The sequence below is a fragment of the Epinephelus fuscoguttatus genome, linkage group LG13 (genome assembly GCF_011397635.1).
Source record: "Epinephelus fuscoguttatus linkage group LG13, E.fuscoguttatus.final_Chr_v1".
Taxonomy (NCBI): domain Eukaryota; kingdom Metazoa; phylum Chordata; class Actinopteri; order Perciformes; family Serranidae; genus Epinephelus; species Epinephelus fuscoguttatus.
The window spans coordinates 37,011,593-37,027,231 of record NC_064764.1 but is presented as its reverse complement, the minus strand read 5'-3'; the positions used below and the strand labels follow the sequence as shown (position 1 = coordinate 37,027,231).

The following is a 15,639-nucleotide window of genomic DNA, read 5'->3' as shown; positions in this document are numbered from 1 at the left end:
ACGTACCAATGGGATCCATGGCAACAGTGATGGCAGAGCTCTCGCTGGGTTTGCCGGCTCCTCTGGAGTTGACGGCAGTGATACGGTGTTCATACTCCAGGCCCTCAATCAGGCCAGAGGAGCGGTACCTGGTCATGGTGACAAGGTTCTTGTTGATCTTCAGCCACCTGTCAGAACGGGCCTCCTTACGCTCAATGATATAGCCGGCAATGGTGGAGCCACCATTGTCCACGGGTGGTTGCCAGGTCAGGGTCATGCCCTCGTGAGTGACATCAAGCACCTCTGGCTTGCTGGGAGGTCCAGGGATGGCTACACATGAAATCAAATTAATAGATCAATTGAAATACTGCAGGGCCAAAAATAACTGTTCACAAGTAAATAAAAGAGATTCACGTGAAGTACACATACAAATGAAATAACATACAGAAAAACAGAAAGACTATACTTATGATAGGAAGAGAACTCACTCTTTTCGCTCTTGCACTCCACCACCTCTGACTGCAGGAAGCCACCAACACCAAAGCGATTCATGGCTGCAACACGGAACACGTACTCGGTTCCCTCAGTGAGTCTGGTGAACTTGAAGCAGGGTCGGGTCACAGACTCTGAGATGGTGACCCAGCCTGGGCGGTGGGCATCGCGCTGTTCCACCACATAGCCGCTGACGTTGGCACCACCGTCCTTCTCTGGGGGTTCCCAGCTGATTGTGACCGATACGCCGTCATTCTCCTCGATCTTCACTGGACCAACTGGGATGCCAGGTTTGTCTGGATGGGCACAAGAAGTCGCGGGTTAGAATCTAGTAATTTTTTTTTTGCATGTATGCAATAATTGCACTGCAAGAGACGCAACTTATTCATGTATAATCTTCATTTGTCCTTACCCAGAATGATGACCTTGATGACCTCGGTTGCCATGCCAATGGCATTCTTCACCTCAAGCGTGTAGTCTCCTGTGTCGTTGATGGTGGTCTCACGGATGACGAGGTGAGTGTATTTTCCGTTGCTGTCAATCTTGATGCGGTCCAGTGTGTCCTTCAGTTTGACACCACCAAAGAACCAGGAGCAGACTGGCTGTGGTTTGGCCCTTATGGGGATGTTGAGGTCAATGGGTTTGCCACGGTGCACATGGACGATCTTCTGAGGAATGCTGGTCATGTCGATCTTGGGCATCACTGGAAAACACAGGGCAGAAATGACGTGTTTAATATATTTGATTGATTTCTGTGAATTCTGTGAAGTTTCAGTGAAGGCAAAAGTGGTTGTGTGATGATTTGTGGCTGTGTGTCTTACCCTTGATATCCTGGATGGTGACAGGGGTGACAGTGTCCATGGGCTCGCTGGCTCCCCTGCTGTTGGTGGCTCGCAGTCTGAAAAGGTACTGGTCGTTCTCCGTCAGAGACTGGATGGTGTGCTGGGTCACTGAGGCTTTGACTGTTGCGACGGTACTCCACCTGTCCGAGCCTGCCTTGCATGCCTCGATGATATATCCTGACAGCCTGCTGCCACCATCGTATAGTGACTTCTCCCAGTGCAGAGTGACTGAGGACTTGGTGACATCAATGATCTGGAGGTTCTGAGGCACTGACGGCACGTCGCACACCAGCACAGCCTCGGATGTCTCACAGGGCTCGCCAACACCATATATGTTCTCTGGCAAGACTCTGAAGAAGTAGTGCACTCCCTCCTCCAGACCAGAGATCCTGAACAGGGTCTTCCTACACTCAGTGGTGACGGTCTTGTATGACTTCATGTTGGCTTCACGCTTCTCTATGATGTAGTTGCTGACATGAGCACCACCGTCAATGCTAGGGACGTCCCAGGTGATCACGACAGACTCCTTGGTGTAGTCCTTCACGTTCACAGAGCTTGGAGGACCAGGAGTGTCTGCAGGAGAGAGACGAGTTGAGGAAGAGAAGATATTAGTGTGTTTTTACAAGTGTCTTTACGTGTACCTTTTTATAAAGATTCAGCCTGGAATATTTAGCATCTGTTAAGACTTGGGATGACATACCGTAGACCTTAACCAGGATGGTGGCAGTTTTCTTGCCAGATGGGTTCTCTGCCTCCACAACGTATTTTCCAGAGTCGTAGCGGTTGACCTTCTCCACCATCAGTGAGGTGTAGCTGTCGGTGGTCTCAATGTAGCCGCGGCTCTGCAGCTCCACACCTGTCTTCCTCCAAGCAACTACTGGTAACGGCCGGCCAGAGACAAATACAATCAAACGCAGGGTTCCTCCAGCGCGCAAACACACCGTTTTCTTCAGGTCCTCGTGCAGCTCCAGGTCTGGCATTTCTGAGAGGGTCGAACAGAGTAAAGGGAAAGTCTGATGATGCTGCAACTGCCATGTAACAAGCTGGAATATGGCACTGATAAAGATTAGTCACTGGAATAAGCAAGAAGTTTGCTTGGAAAACACAATGCTGACAAAACATTTACTTTCTGTCATAATCCAAATTCAAGAATTAGCTGTTGTGACTCACCAACTTTCTCCAGAGGCTCAACCTCGGCACTAGGTTCACTGAACTCGCCAGTGCCTTTGTCGTTGACAGCAGCTACTCTGAATCTGTACTTCTTATTGGCTACCAGGCCGGCAGCCACATACTCTGTGTTCTTGATGGCTTTGGCGTTGGCACGGTACCACTGCTCAGAGCCCTCCTCTAGGATCTCCACAAAGTAGCCGGTGACGTCTGAGCCGCCGTCGTACATGGGCCTGGTCCAGGTCATGCTGATGCTGTGCTTGGTTGTGTCAGTGATACGAGGTACTGATGGAGGAGCTGGGGTATCTGGGAGTACACAGACATAAATATGTTGTATTTCTACTTGTCCAAACATCATTCCATCAAATGGAAAATAATCAATTTCTTGAGAAAATTGTGGAATCAAAACGAGAATTTAAAATAAAATTTCAGCTCTAAGATGGTCACCTTTTGCATCAGTTAAGGTTTTTGAGTAAAATCTCTTACATGTGGGGTCTTTGCAGAGGATGTATGCCGAGGCGTCACTTGGATGGCTGTCTCCAGCAGCGTTGACAGCTGTCACTCTGAATTGGTACTCGCTTCCCTCCAGCAAGCCGGAGATCTTCAGACGGGTGTCATAGATGGTGTAATTCTTATTCACCCGAGTCCACCTGGTCCAAAAGAGAAATGAAAGTAGAAAGAGATTATGAGAATCAGTATTTCAGAAAGTGTAAACTAAAATCTGTCCTTTTGGTTCTTCAGAAGTTGGTCCCACCTGGTGCTGCTCTTCTCTCGTTTGTCTACTAAGTAGGTTTTGATCTCGCTGCCTCCATCACTCTCGGGCTTCAGCCACTCAATGATGACATGCTCCTTGCCGACTGCTGTAGCCTCTGGAGTGCCTGGCTGGGATGTGATGGCTGAGGAAGAAGGGCAGAACAGGTCACGGAAATAAGTTTTTGCTCTGTTATATGATGCCTAATCAGAGAATTGATTTCAAAATCTTGCTAATTGTGTATAAATCACTCTTTGGCTCAGCACTCAAATACATCTCTGACATGCTTGTGACCTATGAAACTTCTATGGTACTGAGGACATCTGCGGTTTGCCGACCTTTTCCAAGAGTTAGGACAAATCATGGTGAAGCAGCACAAACCTGGAATAACCTCCCAGATGATATTAGACAGCCCCGACTCTGAACACTTACCTAAACTCTGAACGCTAAACCGCTAAAACGGTTCCTTTATTCGTGTATATTCCACCCTGTAATGACTGCAAACTTATTTCTAAACTCCATTTTACATAATTTTAAATGACTGTCTGCACTTTTTCTGATTTTAATTAACATTAGACGGTTGCTATGGCACCATCATCAGGAAAATTTAGTTTGGAAGAAAAGGTAAATTTTGCCGCTTACTGTAGGCATTCCTGGCAATGACAGGCTCGGATTCCAGAGGAACTCCAGGCCCGTACTTGTTGACTCCTCTAACTCTGAAGATGTATTCATTGTTCTTGATTAGCCTGGTGCTGACGCACGACAGTGTCTTGCACTCAGTCTCCATAGCAACCCAGTTGAGGCGGCTGGTCTCGCGACGCTCCACGATGTAATGGCTGACGCTGTCTCCACCGTCCTCCAGAGGGATCTTCCAGGACACTGTACACTTCTCCTCCGTCACTCTGCTGATCACAAGCTTATCAGCCGGGGCTCCAGGAGTGTCTGGAGGACAGAAAGCGAGAGTTACAGGCAGTTCATACAGTCCAGTGGCACATACATCTACTGCTGCTCTGTTATCATGCAGCAGTGTTTAAAATGATGTGGTGAGAGCTTAATTTATGTGATTTTTTTGGCTGCTCACCCAGAACTTTGACGCTGACAGCAGCGGTCTTGGTTCCACTGGCGTTCTTGACGGTCAGGATGTATCTGCCTGTGTCGTATCTGTCACAGTTCTTGATAACAGCCATGGCTCTGGTGGCAGTGTAGGTCAGTGAGTATTTCTCTCCAAGCTCCAAAATCTTGTCGCCCTTCGACCAGTATACTGTAGGTTCTGGTTTACCGCCCACAGTGCCATCCAGGACCAGGTCGGAGCCGGCCATGACGGTGACGGTCTCACCCACCAGCTTGCTGTCCAGCTCAGCTTTTGGAGGAGCTGCAGTGAAAAAGAGATGATTAGATCTCATCTCTCATTCTCAATTCAGTTTTTCCCAGTTTTCCATCTATAAATAATATTCTATGCTTTATAGAGGAGGAAATGATCAGAAGCCTAAATGATGACAACTTTTAGATTCAGAGCTCATGGTTACCAGCAACCTCCTAAATTTGAAATAAAAATGCAAATCCTAATTGTAATGACTTACAGTATTCATCCTTGCATGTGACCGGTCCAGTGACCTCAGAGGGTGCACTGTGGACACCGGCAGCATTCTTGGCAATGACGCGGTATTCGTAGGTCTCTCCCTCTCCCAGGTTGCTGACGGTGAAGTAGTTCTCGCTGATAGTTGTGTAGTTGCACTTGAGCCAGCGATTGTCATCCCACTCATCCGTACTGTAGACTTTTCTCTCCACCACATAACCAACAATCTTGCTGCCGCCATCGTTGAATGGCACGGTCCAGCACAACGACACAGAGGAGCGGGTGATGTCGGTCACTTCGGGTTTACCAGGAGGATCTGTAAAGGGAAAAGTTTATTATTAAATTGTAACGCAGCTTTAACCACACAGGCTTTTCTGAACCGACTGTTTTAGCTGAACAAGGTGAACAAGAAAAGGTGCTATATGGGTGTAATCAGATTGACTAATTAGGGTCTTGATTGACCAAAAGTTTTTGTTGATTATTTGTGAGCTGATGAACATGTCATTGCTTTATGTGGTTAAGTCATTGAAGTTCCCCTTACCAACAGGATTGAGTGCCACCACAGGTCTGGAAGCCTCGCTGGCCTTGCTGAGTCCGGCAATGTTCATGGCGTAGACCCTGAACTGGTACTCCAGGCCCTCAATCAGGTTGGACACCTTGTACTGGCAATCCAGGCAGGGCAGTTTGTTCTCCCTCACCCACAGGATGGTGTTTCTCTCCTTCTTTTCAATCCAGTAGCCTGTCACCTTGCTGCCACCGTCGGCATATGGCAGGTCCCATTTGATGCTGATGGCATTAGCAGATACAGACACCACATCTGGGCGAGTTGGAGGACTTGGAGGAACTGTGGAAATAAAGTGCAGGTGAGAAAAGGGATTCTTTATTTGACCTGGACCTAAATGTATGTACAAAATATGTTAAACCTTCATGTGTATAAAACAGGATGTGCGTTTACTTTTGTATAATTGTTTGTCAAAACTCACCATATGGATGCTCAATGACAACAGCAGCAGACTCAATGGACTTGCTGACTCCGAATTTGTTCTCAGCGCACACTCTGAAGGTGTACTCCATATACTTGGTAAGGTGAGTCACTTTGATGGTGGTTCTCTTCACACTGGAGTTTACTACTTGCCAAGAGGCAGAGCCAGACTCTCGTTTTTCCACGATGTAGTTCGTAATTTCAGAGCCACCATCGTCAGCTGGCTCGGACCAGGACAGAGAGCAGGACTCTGAGGAGACTCCAGAAATCTCCACAGGGCCTGTGGGTGGACTTGGTCTGCCAACAACAACCACTGTCACTGTGAACGTCTTCACACCAGCAGCATTCTCCAGGATCAAGTAGTACTTGCCACTGTCGCTTCTCTTGCTATCTCTCACCATCAAAGTGGTTTCCTCTTTTGTGGATCTGATGACAACTCTGTCAGACTCCTTTAGCTTCATTTCCTCCAGCTTCCAGGTGATCTTGGGTGCAGGCCTGCCACTGATGGGGATGTTGATTGTAAAGGTGTTGGAGAGCTTGCAGATGATGAGCTGGTTGGTGATGCTGCTGAGGTCAGCAGTTGGCTCGATGCGAGGCTCCTTAATGACCACAGAGGTGAATGTGCCCTGAGGTTCGCTGATTCCAGCGTCATTCTTGGCCTTGACTCTGAAGTCATACTCTGTGTTCTCAATCAGACCCTCCAATAGCATCTTCTGGGATTTGGTCTCTCCACCAACAACCCAACGGTCAGTGCCTTTAGCTCTGAATTCAACAATGTAGCCTCTGATGCGGCTGCCTCCATCATGCTCGGGCTTCAGCCACACCAGGGAGGCAGAGGAGTTTGTGGTGTCGACAACATCCAGTCTCTTGGGTGGTGCGGGTTCTTCTGTGGCAATGACGGGCTCTGTCATCTCGTGTGGTTCTCCCTGGCCATACTGGTTAACAGCAGTCACCCTAAACAGATATGGCACACCAATCTCCAGACCAGTGACCCTGAGTGTCTGGCGAGAGGACTTGCTGCTGACCTCCTGCCAGGCCAGGCGGCTGGCTTCGCGCTTGTCCACAATGTAGTGGTGGATTCGGGATCCACCATCATTAGTGGGGGCATCCCACATAACTGTCAAGGCTCCACGGGTAACATCTTTGAAGGTGATAGCTCCTGGAGGCCCGGGAGTGTCCAGCACTTTGACAGTGAATGTGATGGACTTTTGTCCGCTGTTGTTCTCCAGGGAAAGGGTGTATTTGCCAGCTTCATACCTAGTGCAGCCCTCAATGGTTAGTGTAGAGGAGGAATCAGTGGTGTTAATGTCAGCCATGACAGGCAGCTCACCATCCACCTTAGACCAGGTGGCAACAGGAGCTGGCTTTCCACGGAAGGCAATATGGAGGACAACTGTTCCACCATTCTTTACGATGTGAGTCTGCTTGAATTTGGCAGCAATGTCGATCTCAGGTAGTGTAAGTCTGTCCAGAGCTTGAACAGCGCTGGGCATCACTGAAGGTTCGCTCTCACCGCATCCATTCACAGCACTGACCCTGAACTTGTAGAACTCTCCAGGAACCAAGCCCTTCACGGTGTAGCTGGTGTGGATGCAAATCTGGCTGTTTACTCTGTGCCACTCCTCCAGACTGGCCTTACACATATCGATATTGTAGCCAATTATTTCCAGACCGCCATCGAAGACTGGCTTGGTCCATGTCAGGCTGACAGAGGTCTTGGTGGAGTCAGTGGCCTGGATAACGAGAAAAGAGCATAGTTTAATGTGAAATTTCTACATTATGATTTCCTTTGTTCCCTTTTCTCTATATTCTGGTTTCCCACTTCAGAGTTATTTGTTAGTTTTCTTCTGTTCTATAATAGTGCCAATTTCCATTTGCTGATTTTCAGTATCAGTACTGATAATTCCAAACAGCTTTCCATTAACTAATAAATCTGACAATATATGTGTATTTGGCACTCAGTTCAGCTTTGTGTTTACTGTGAAAGGAAACCAAGGAAAAACTGGACATGAATTTGACAATTGACCTGAACACATTTGGATGAATGTTTCTTCTCTTTGAAATCCATGCAGTGTCACTGAAATCCTACCTTGACTAATGTGGGGTTACTGGGAGCACTGGTTGGTTCTCTACATTTGAAGAGCCTGGAGGTACTGCTGGCCGGTCCGATGCCAGCGCCATTTTCAGCCATTACGCGGAACTCATACTCATTGCCCTCAGTGAGGTTGGTGACACGGTGTCTTAGCTCTGTGATGGGTCTCTTGGAGGAAACCTTCACCCAAACCAGGCTCTTCTTCTCTCTCCTCTCCAGAATGTAGTGTTTGATCTCATTGCCTCCATCTGACCGTGGTCTGGTCCAACACACGGTGATGCTGTTTCCAGTTACATGGGTGGCATCTGGGGTACCTGGGGCATCAGGCACAGCTAAGGGGAAAAGCAGAAAACATGGCATGTTATGAAAGTCAAGTTGTGAATGAAAAGGCCATTTGTCATTTGTTTTCTGTCAATATTCAAGTGCAATCGATTGGGTTACATCTTTAACTTCTGGTCAGTATGTCAAACAGTAAATACTCCTGAGTGACTTTACTTACTGTACTGCATCTGTGCAATGAAGGGATCAGAGTCCAGTGGTTTGCCAACACCAAACTTGTTGACAGCAGAGATTCTGAACTGGTATTCATTCCCTTTGATGAGGTTGGTGGCATTGTAAGAACAGGCCTCGCATTTGGAGGTGACCAAGGCCCAGGTGATCCTGGATGTCTCCCTCTTCTCCACCACATAGTGGGTTATGGCGGCACAGCCATCGTTCTCTGGCGGGTTCCACCAAACGGTGCACTTATCAGCTGTGATACCCGTGAAACGGATGGGACCCTCAACAGGTCCAGGGGTATCTGAAGGGAAAGGAAGGAGTTACATTGAAAATGGTCATAAAAATGTTTGAAAATGTTTATAATTTAGACATTAAAACATAACTGTGTGTTTACCAACCTTGTACTCTGACGTTGACTTCAGCCTTCCTGGTACCAGAGCTGTTCTTGGCCTCTATGGTGTAGATTCCACGGTGGTTTCTGTCAGCATCACGAACAAATACACTGCTGGTGCCAATGCCGGTGGTGATCTCGATGTCAAACATGGTCCTTTTGTCAATCTCTTTGCCATCCTTGTACCAGATAATCTGGGGGACGGGACGTCCAGTGATGCTGCAGTTGAGCTTAATGTTCTCACCGGCCCTCAGGGTGAGCACCTGGTCTGGAGACCATATGACATCTGGAGGAACTGGAGATGCAAAGAGAATGAGCAAATGAGGAATCAGCACAATCAAAGGGATGTAAGAAATCTACTCATTATGATAATTTGTCTTTTCTTCAATTTGTAAATACTTACTGCTCTCATCCTTGGTCATAATATATCCAGAGGAGTTGGATGGTGGACTGACCGTGCCTACGGCATTCCTGGCAATGACTCTAAACTCGAATCGGTCTCCCGGAGCCAGACCAGTTACGGTGAACTGGGTCTCAGAGATATCAGTGAAGTTGCATCGCAGCCATTTGCCTCTACCTTGGCGTCTCTCCACACTGTAGGCCACAATTTTGCTGCCACCATCCTTCTTGGGAATGTCCCATTGCAGGGTGACTGAGTCTCTTGTTGTGTCGATGCAGACAGGGTTGCCAGGTGGATCTAATTGAAAAGAGAGAGAAGCAGTGCTTGGTGTGAAGTCCTGAAGTAAAACAGGAACAAACAAGATCTACATCAACCTTTTCTTCCAGCGTTTGCAAGGCTAAACACAAATTAAACTGATATTTATCTTCTTATATGACAATGGGCAAAACCGCAAATAAAGCACACTGCCCAAATGTTGGACCGCTTCTTTAAGTACAAAGTTATTCCTCAACATAGATGAATGTAGTCTTTAACGTATACCTACCAACAGGGGAGATAGCGAGTGCATGTTTGCTCTGTTCACTGACAGGGCTGAGTCCGGCGTTGTTCTCAGCATAGACTCTGAAGGAGTACTCCAGACCCTCCAAGAGACTAATTATCCTGTACTCTCTGTTGGAGATGATGGTGGAGTTCACTTTCTCCCACAGGAGGCTATTCCTGTCCTTCTTTTCAATATGATAGCCCATAATGGGTGATCCTCCGTCAAAGCCGGGGGCCTCCCACTTGATGGTCATGCCATCACTGGTGACGTTGAAGGCTACTGGTTTTCCAGGAGGCCCTGGTGGTTTGTACTGGTGCTGGGCAACAACGTCTGAGGAGATGAGGGGTTCACTGACTCCATACTTGTTCTCTGCACGGACTCTGAACTGGTAGTGAGTTCCCTTGACAAGGTTGGGAATCTTGAATGTGGTCCTGACAACACTGGAGCAGACCATCTTCCATACAGCCTGGGAAGCCTCACGTTTCTCCACACTGTAGCAGGTGATCTCACCACCTCCATCCTCCTTCGGCTCATCCCAGGAAATGATGATACTTTGGGCTTTAATCTCATCATAGCGTACGGGACCAACAGGCACTGAGGGGGGTCCCAGAGTGATCACATTAATATCAAAGAAGTTCTTGATGACTCTGTTATCCAGAACCAAGGTGTACTGGCCAGCATGCTCCTTCTTAACTCCTCTGACTGTGATCGCAGTCTTGTTGTCAGTGGTCCTGAAGCGAATCTTATCACTTTCCTTCAGAGGTATGTTATCCTTTAGCCAGCTAATGGCAGGTCTTGGTTTACCCTTGAAGGGCAACTCAATGTGGATATTCTGACCAATACGAACAGCAAGCTCTCCATTGGGGTAGTCACTGAGGTTGGCCTCGGGTGGAATGATAAAGTCCTTCACTACAATCGGTCCAATCTGGGAAAAGTCACTGTTGCCCTTCTCATTCTTGGCCATTACTCTGAAGTCCATGATAGCGTTCTCCTTGAGTCCCGTCACCTCGCAGCTTAAACGCTTGCATGTTGCTCCCAAAGTCCAGGTGGGATCTTCTTCGGTTCTCTTCTCAATGATGTATTCAGTGATGTAGCTGCCACCATCATGGTCAGGTCTAGTCCACTGCAAGGTAACAGAGTTCTTTGTAGAGTCCGCCATCACCAGGTTTTTAACTGCTCCAGGAGTTTCAGTGGCTCTTACAGGCTCAGCAGTTTCGCAGGTGTCGCCCACACCGTACTCATTTTCAGCAGATACACGGAAGAAGTAAGCCACATCCTCCTCCAGGCCCGTCACCTTGTAAGTTGTGTTAGGACACTCGGCAGTGATCACCTGGTAAGCCTTCATGGTGGAAGCCTTCTTCTCAACAATGTAATTGGTGACAGAGGAACCGCCTTCGATGAGAGGAGCCTCCCAGCTGAGAGTCAGCTTTCCCCTTGTCACGTTCTTGACCATCAGTTTCTGGCAGATGGCTGGACTGTCCAGAACCTTTAGGGAAACGATAATTATCTTGGGCTCTCCCACGCCATTCTCAATCTCCAGCAGGTACTTGCCGCGGTCATCGCGGGTGACCTTGGGGATGAGGAGTGTGGTGGCTCGCTCAGTGCTAGTGATGGTGTAGCGGTTGTCACCAGCAATGTTACGGTCGCCACGGCGCCAGGTGACGTTGGGGGTGGGGCGTCCCTTCAGGGGAATAAACACTTCTACGTCACGGCCGGCCCTGGCTGTGTACTGGGTTGTCATGGGAACATCCAAGTCCAAATCAGCCTCCTCTGTTGGAGAGAGGTATACACAAACAGGAAAGAGCAGTAATTAATAATGACAAAAATATGCATCAAAAGAAAATAATACAATTTACACAGTATAGCAATCAATGGCAATAATTAGAAGCTGTAAAAATGATGAATGAAAATAGCTTTTTAATGCTTCAGTGAACTCCAGTCATGCTTATTATCAGTATGTTTTTATTTTGATTATAAGACAAATACAAAAGACCCATGTCCTGTGTCAAAACTATAGAGGGATCTGTATGAATACAAACCCAAGATATCCTTGGCTTGCACAGGCTGATACATCTTGATGTCTTCTCCTTTGCCCTTGCAGTTGACAGCAGAGACTCTGAAGAAGTAGTAGGTTCCAGGTTTGAGGTGAGACACCACATACTCACAGGTTGTGACCCGTGGGTTGATGGTCACCCATTCTTTGTCCTCTGCATTCATCTGGTCTAAAATGTAGTGTGTGATTTCACTGCCACCATCATAGACAGGCTTTTCCCAGCCAAGGGTAATGGAGGTCTTTGTAGAGTCGACTACACGCAGCTTGGATGGCTCTCCAGGCAGATCTGGAGAAGACAAAAGGGCATGAATGTAATCAGCGGTTCCATGTAAAGACCTCAATAATTAAGAAATCCTGAGTGATTGTAAAAGCTTACCGATGGGGTCGTAGGCCTTGTAGAGATCAGAGGCCTCAGAGTACTTTCCTGCTCCAGCCTTGTTAACAGCACAAACTCTGTATTGGTACTCATTGTTCTCCACCAGGTTGGTGACTTTCTGCCTTGTGTCTCTGATGGTGCCCTTCACCACCTGGTCATAAAATGGACATTATAATTACTCACGCATGCTAGTCATTAGTTTGGCATCTTTTACACTTGAGCATAAAATCTGTAAAAACCGGTCACAAACAAACCTTGAACCACTGCAGACTCTTCTTCTCCCTCTTCTCTAGGTAGTAGCCATCAATGTCACTGCCTCCATCCAGTGCTGGTCTTTCCCAGATCACTGTCATAGTGGACTTGGTGATCATGGTCACTTTAGGCTTGGATGGCTCACTAGGAGGAACTGTAAAAAAAAAAAAAAAAAAAAAAAAAAATCCGGTTAGATGAAAAGAACTCATTTTCCATTGTTTGAAAAAAAAAAAAAAATCCATTGAACCATCCACATGTAAATTATATTAAGTAACACACTGAAGTGTAGTGATTTTTCAAAACAAATAATTAGCTCTGGATTGAATGGTAGTTGCTGGTAAGATGGTAGGTTTACTGTGTTTGCTTACTGAATGCGTTCTTTGCAATTATGGGTTCAGACTCCAGTGGGTCTCCGATGCCATACTTGTTGACTCCACGAACTCTGAAGATGTACTCATTGCCCTGGATGAGTCTGGGCACGTTAACAATGCAGTCGACCATTTTCTCTGAGACAACGGACCACATGACCCTGCTGGTCTCCCTCTTTTCCACAATATAATGCGTTACCATGGCACCACCCTCATCAGCAGGCGGGGACCACATGATGGTGATGTTGCTGGCTGTGACCTTCTTAAACTGAATCTCTCCAGCAGGAGGGCCTGGCTTGTCTGGATAAGGGGAGGACATATTGATGTACATCAGAGTCTACACAATATATAATATCAATTTCATGCAAGGCAAAATACTGCCATAAATACAGATGCTAAATAATATCTGAATACCTTGAATGAGCAGCCTGACAATGGCACATGCAGATCCCAGGGAGTTCTTCACCTTGACCTCATATGTTCCAGAGTTCAGACGAGTGGTTTCCCTCAGGAACAAACTGGTGGACTCGAATGTGTGTTTGAAAGTGAGCTGGGCAGTAGGCTCAAGCTCTCTGCCATCCTTAAACCACTCAATTGTAGGAGCAGGTTTGGCTTTGATATTGAACTTGAGCTCCACATTAGACTCAGCCAAGTACTTGACCTCGCTGAAGTATTCTTGAGGTATGTCAATCTCTGGGGCACCTGGATGATAAACCAAAAAACAGGCAGGTGAATTCAAACTCTGATAGATGTACGCATCACACATGATAAAACATGATTTACAAAATTCGTGTGGGAAAGTGTATTTCCAAAATGTGATTTCCAGTTTCACAATAATGCCATGGACTGTTCAAAATGTAATGTCAATTCTCTGAGGAGTGTGAATGTGCTCAATTTTATGGGAAACAACAGTTTGGGGAAAAAAAAGAAAAAAAAAAGAGACCTACCATAGGTGTCCACGCATCTGGCTGGCCCAGCAGTCATAGATGGGTTGCTCACTGAGCCAACAGCATTTTTGGCCATGACTCTAAACTCATATGACTCGTCCTGGATTAGGCCAGTCACAGCAAAGCGGGTGTCTGTGACATTGGTGATGTTAGCCTTGGACCACTTAGCACTAACACCCTCTCTCTTCTCAATGATGTAACCAGTGATTGAGGATCCTCCGTCATAGCTAGGCTTTTCCCAGGCCAGACTTATGGAGTTCTTGGTGATGTCGCTAATGCGCAAATTGACCGGTGGTTCTGCAGAAACACACAGTGGGAACTCATTATAAAACAGCTGTTGCTAAGGGGTAAAATCAGATTTCCCCAACTTTCATAAAAGGTTTTGACATTCCACTCACCACAGGCATCAATAGCCAGCACTGCATCAGAAACTTTGCTAAAGGCACTGATTCCAGCAGCGTTCTCTGCTGCAACCTTGAACTCATAAATAAGTCCAGGACTGATGCTGGTGACCTTGAAGTGTGTAGCACGGATCACCATTTTGTTGACTCTCTGCCAAAGTATGCTGTTCTTGTCTTTCATCTGGAGATGGTAACCAAACACATGGCTGCCACCATCTGACTTAGGCTCCTTCCAGGCTACAGTGATGCTCTCCCTGGTTACAGCAGTAATCTCTGGAGTTGATGGAGCTTCAGAAATAGCTGAAGATAAGAGTAAGAGTTGAAGAGTGTTAACATGTTCATTGTGACAAACAGAGTTGGAAAAAACAATAATGCTAAGTTTAAAGAGGGAAGCACAACAAAGACCACTCACTGTAAGGAAGGTTGACAGCAACAGTTGGTGAGTCGAGGTGCTCGCTAATTCCATATCTGTTCTCAGCTCTGATTCTGAACTGGTACTCCAGGCCCGTGGTCAGCTTCATGATCTTCATGGTGCAGCGGGCCACAGCAGAAGATACATCCATCCAGTTGGCTGTGGTTGTCTCTCTCTTCTGGATGATGTAATTTGTGATGGGACTACCACCTTCATATGCCGGTGGGAGCCACGTAAGGCTCACGCTGTCCTCTGTAACGTCAAACAGCTCCACAGGTCCGACAGGGGCACTGGGGCGGTCCAAAACGATAATATTTATAAAGGATTTAGTGGTTCCACTAGAATTGGAGGCAGTGATATCGTAGCGTCCTGAGTCTCCAGCATTGCTCTCACGCAGTGCGATCTTGATGCTGTCAGGGGTAACTTCAGCGTTGAACCTCATAGTTGACTTGAGCGGCACATTATCCTTGGACAGGGAGACTTTAGGCAAAGGCCGGCCTGTCAGTGGGATCTCACATTTAAGGGTGGAGCCGGCTCTGACATACACTGTGTTGTGGGGGAAGTCCTTCATGTTGATCTCAGGAGATTCTGGAGCAAAAAAAGTGCCAATGGGAGTTATTGCATGGGAAAGTTGGTGCAATATTGTGCCATTTCACTTAGTTATTTTCTGGTTATATGCAATAACCACAAGTATTGGGTGATGACTTATTCTATTGCTTGTTTTTCTTAGTCCTCACTAAGCACATTGTTTAATCTAATAAATCTGTTACTCACCAAGCTGGTCTTTGACCACAACAGGGGTAACCATTTCCTTATAATCACTGAAGCCAGCAAGGTTCTCTGCTCTGACTCTGAAGAAGTACTCAGCATTCTCTCTCAGACCAGACACTGTAAAGTGTGTGAACTTGGTTACACCACACTTAAACCACTTCTCCTGGCCTTTCTCCAGAGCTTCCACCAGGAACCCAGTGACTCTGCTGCCTCCGTCTTGTTCAGGTTTGGCCCAGGCTATGGACACACTCTCCTTGGTCACATCAGTCACACCAAGCTTTGGTGGTGGGCTTGGTTTTTCTGGAGAAAGAGGACATGATGTGTGTTACTCAGATGATCAGGTATTTA

At 47.0% G+C, this 15,639-nt stretch overlaps 1 protein-coding gene across 9 annotated transcripts in view; it reads right to left on the bottom strand.

Annotated features, from left to right (window-relative positions):
- The window catches only part of ttn.2 (titin, tandem duplicate 2), a 249,401-nt gene that overhangs the window by 13,411 nt on the left and 220,351 nt on the right, over window positions 1-15,639 (bottom strand). For all 9 annotated transcript variants that reach the window (XM_049594294.1, XM_049594295.1, XM_049594296.1 and 6 more), the window contains 27 exons: window positions 15,295-15,591; window positions 14,521-15,108; window positions 14,106-14,408; window positions 13,708-14,004; window positions 13,175-13,462; window positions 12,761-13,060; window positions 12,395-12,546; window positions 12,141-12,291; window positions 11,751-12,050; window positions 9,715-11,481; window positions 9,174-9,467; window positions 8,778-9,065; window positions 8,381-8,680; window positions 7,879-8,213; window positions 5,791-7,522; window positions 5,349-5,651; window positions 4,812-5,123; window positions 4,313-4,603; window positions 3,874-4,173; window positions 3,235-3,376; window positions 2,967-3,130; window positions 2,484-2,786; window positions 2,014-2,295; window positions 1,293-1,886; window positions 884-1,174; window positions 468-767; window positions 7-309 (listed from right to left, as the gene is read on the bottom strand). In XM_049594294.1, coding sequence (XP_049450251.1) covers window positions 7-309; window positions 468-767; window positions 884-1,174; window positions 1,293-1,886; window positions 2,014-2,295; window positions 2,484-2,786; window positions 2,967-3,130; window positions 3,235-3,376; window positions 3,874-4,173; window positions 4,313-4,603; window positions 4,812-5,123; window positions 5,349-5,651; window positions 5,791-7,522; window positions 7,879-8,213; window positions 8,381-8,680; window positions 8,778-9,065; window positions 9,174-9,467; window positions 9,715-11,481; window positions 11,751-12,050; window positions 12,141-12,291; window positions 12,395-12,546; window positions 12,761-13,060; window positions 13,175-13,462; window positions 13,708-14,004; window positions 14,106-14,408; window positions 14,521-15,108; window positions 15,295-15,591 — 10,977 coding nt within the window. The remainder of the gene's footprint in view (window positions 1-6; window positions 310-467; window positions 768-883; window positions 1,175-1,292; window positions 1,887-2,013; window positions 2,296-2,483; window positions 2,787-2,966; window positions 3,131-3,234; window positions 3,377-3,873; window positions 4,174-4,312; window positions 4,604-4,811; window positions 5,124-5,348; window positions 5,652-5,790; window positions 7,523-7,878; window positions 8,214-8,380; window positions 8,681-8,777; window positions 9,066-9,173; window positions 9,468-9,714; window positions 11,482-11,750; window positions 12,051-12,140; window positions 12,292-12,394; window positions 12,547-12,760; window positions 13,061-13,174; window positions 13,463-13,707; window positions 14,005-14,105; window positions 14,409-14,520; window positions 15,109-15,294; window positions 15,592-15,639) is intronic.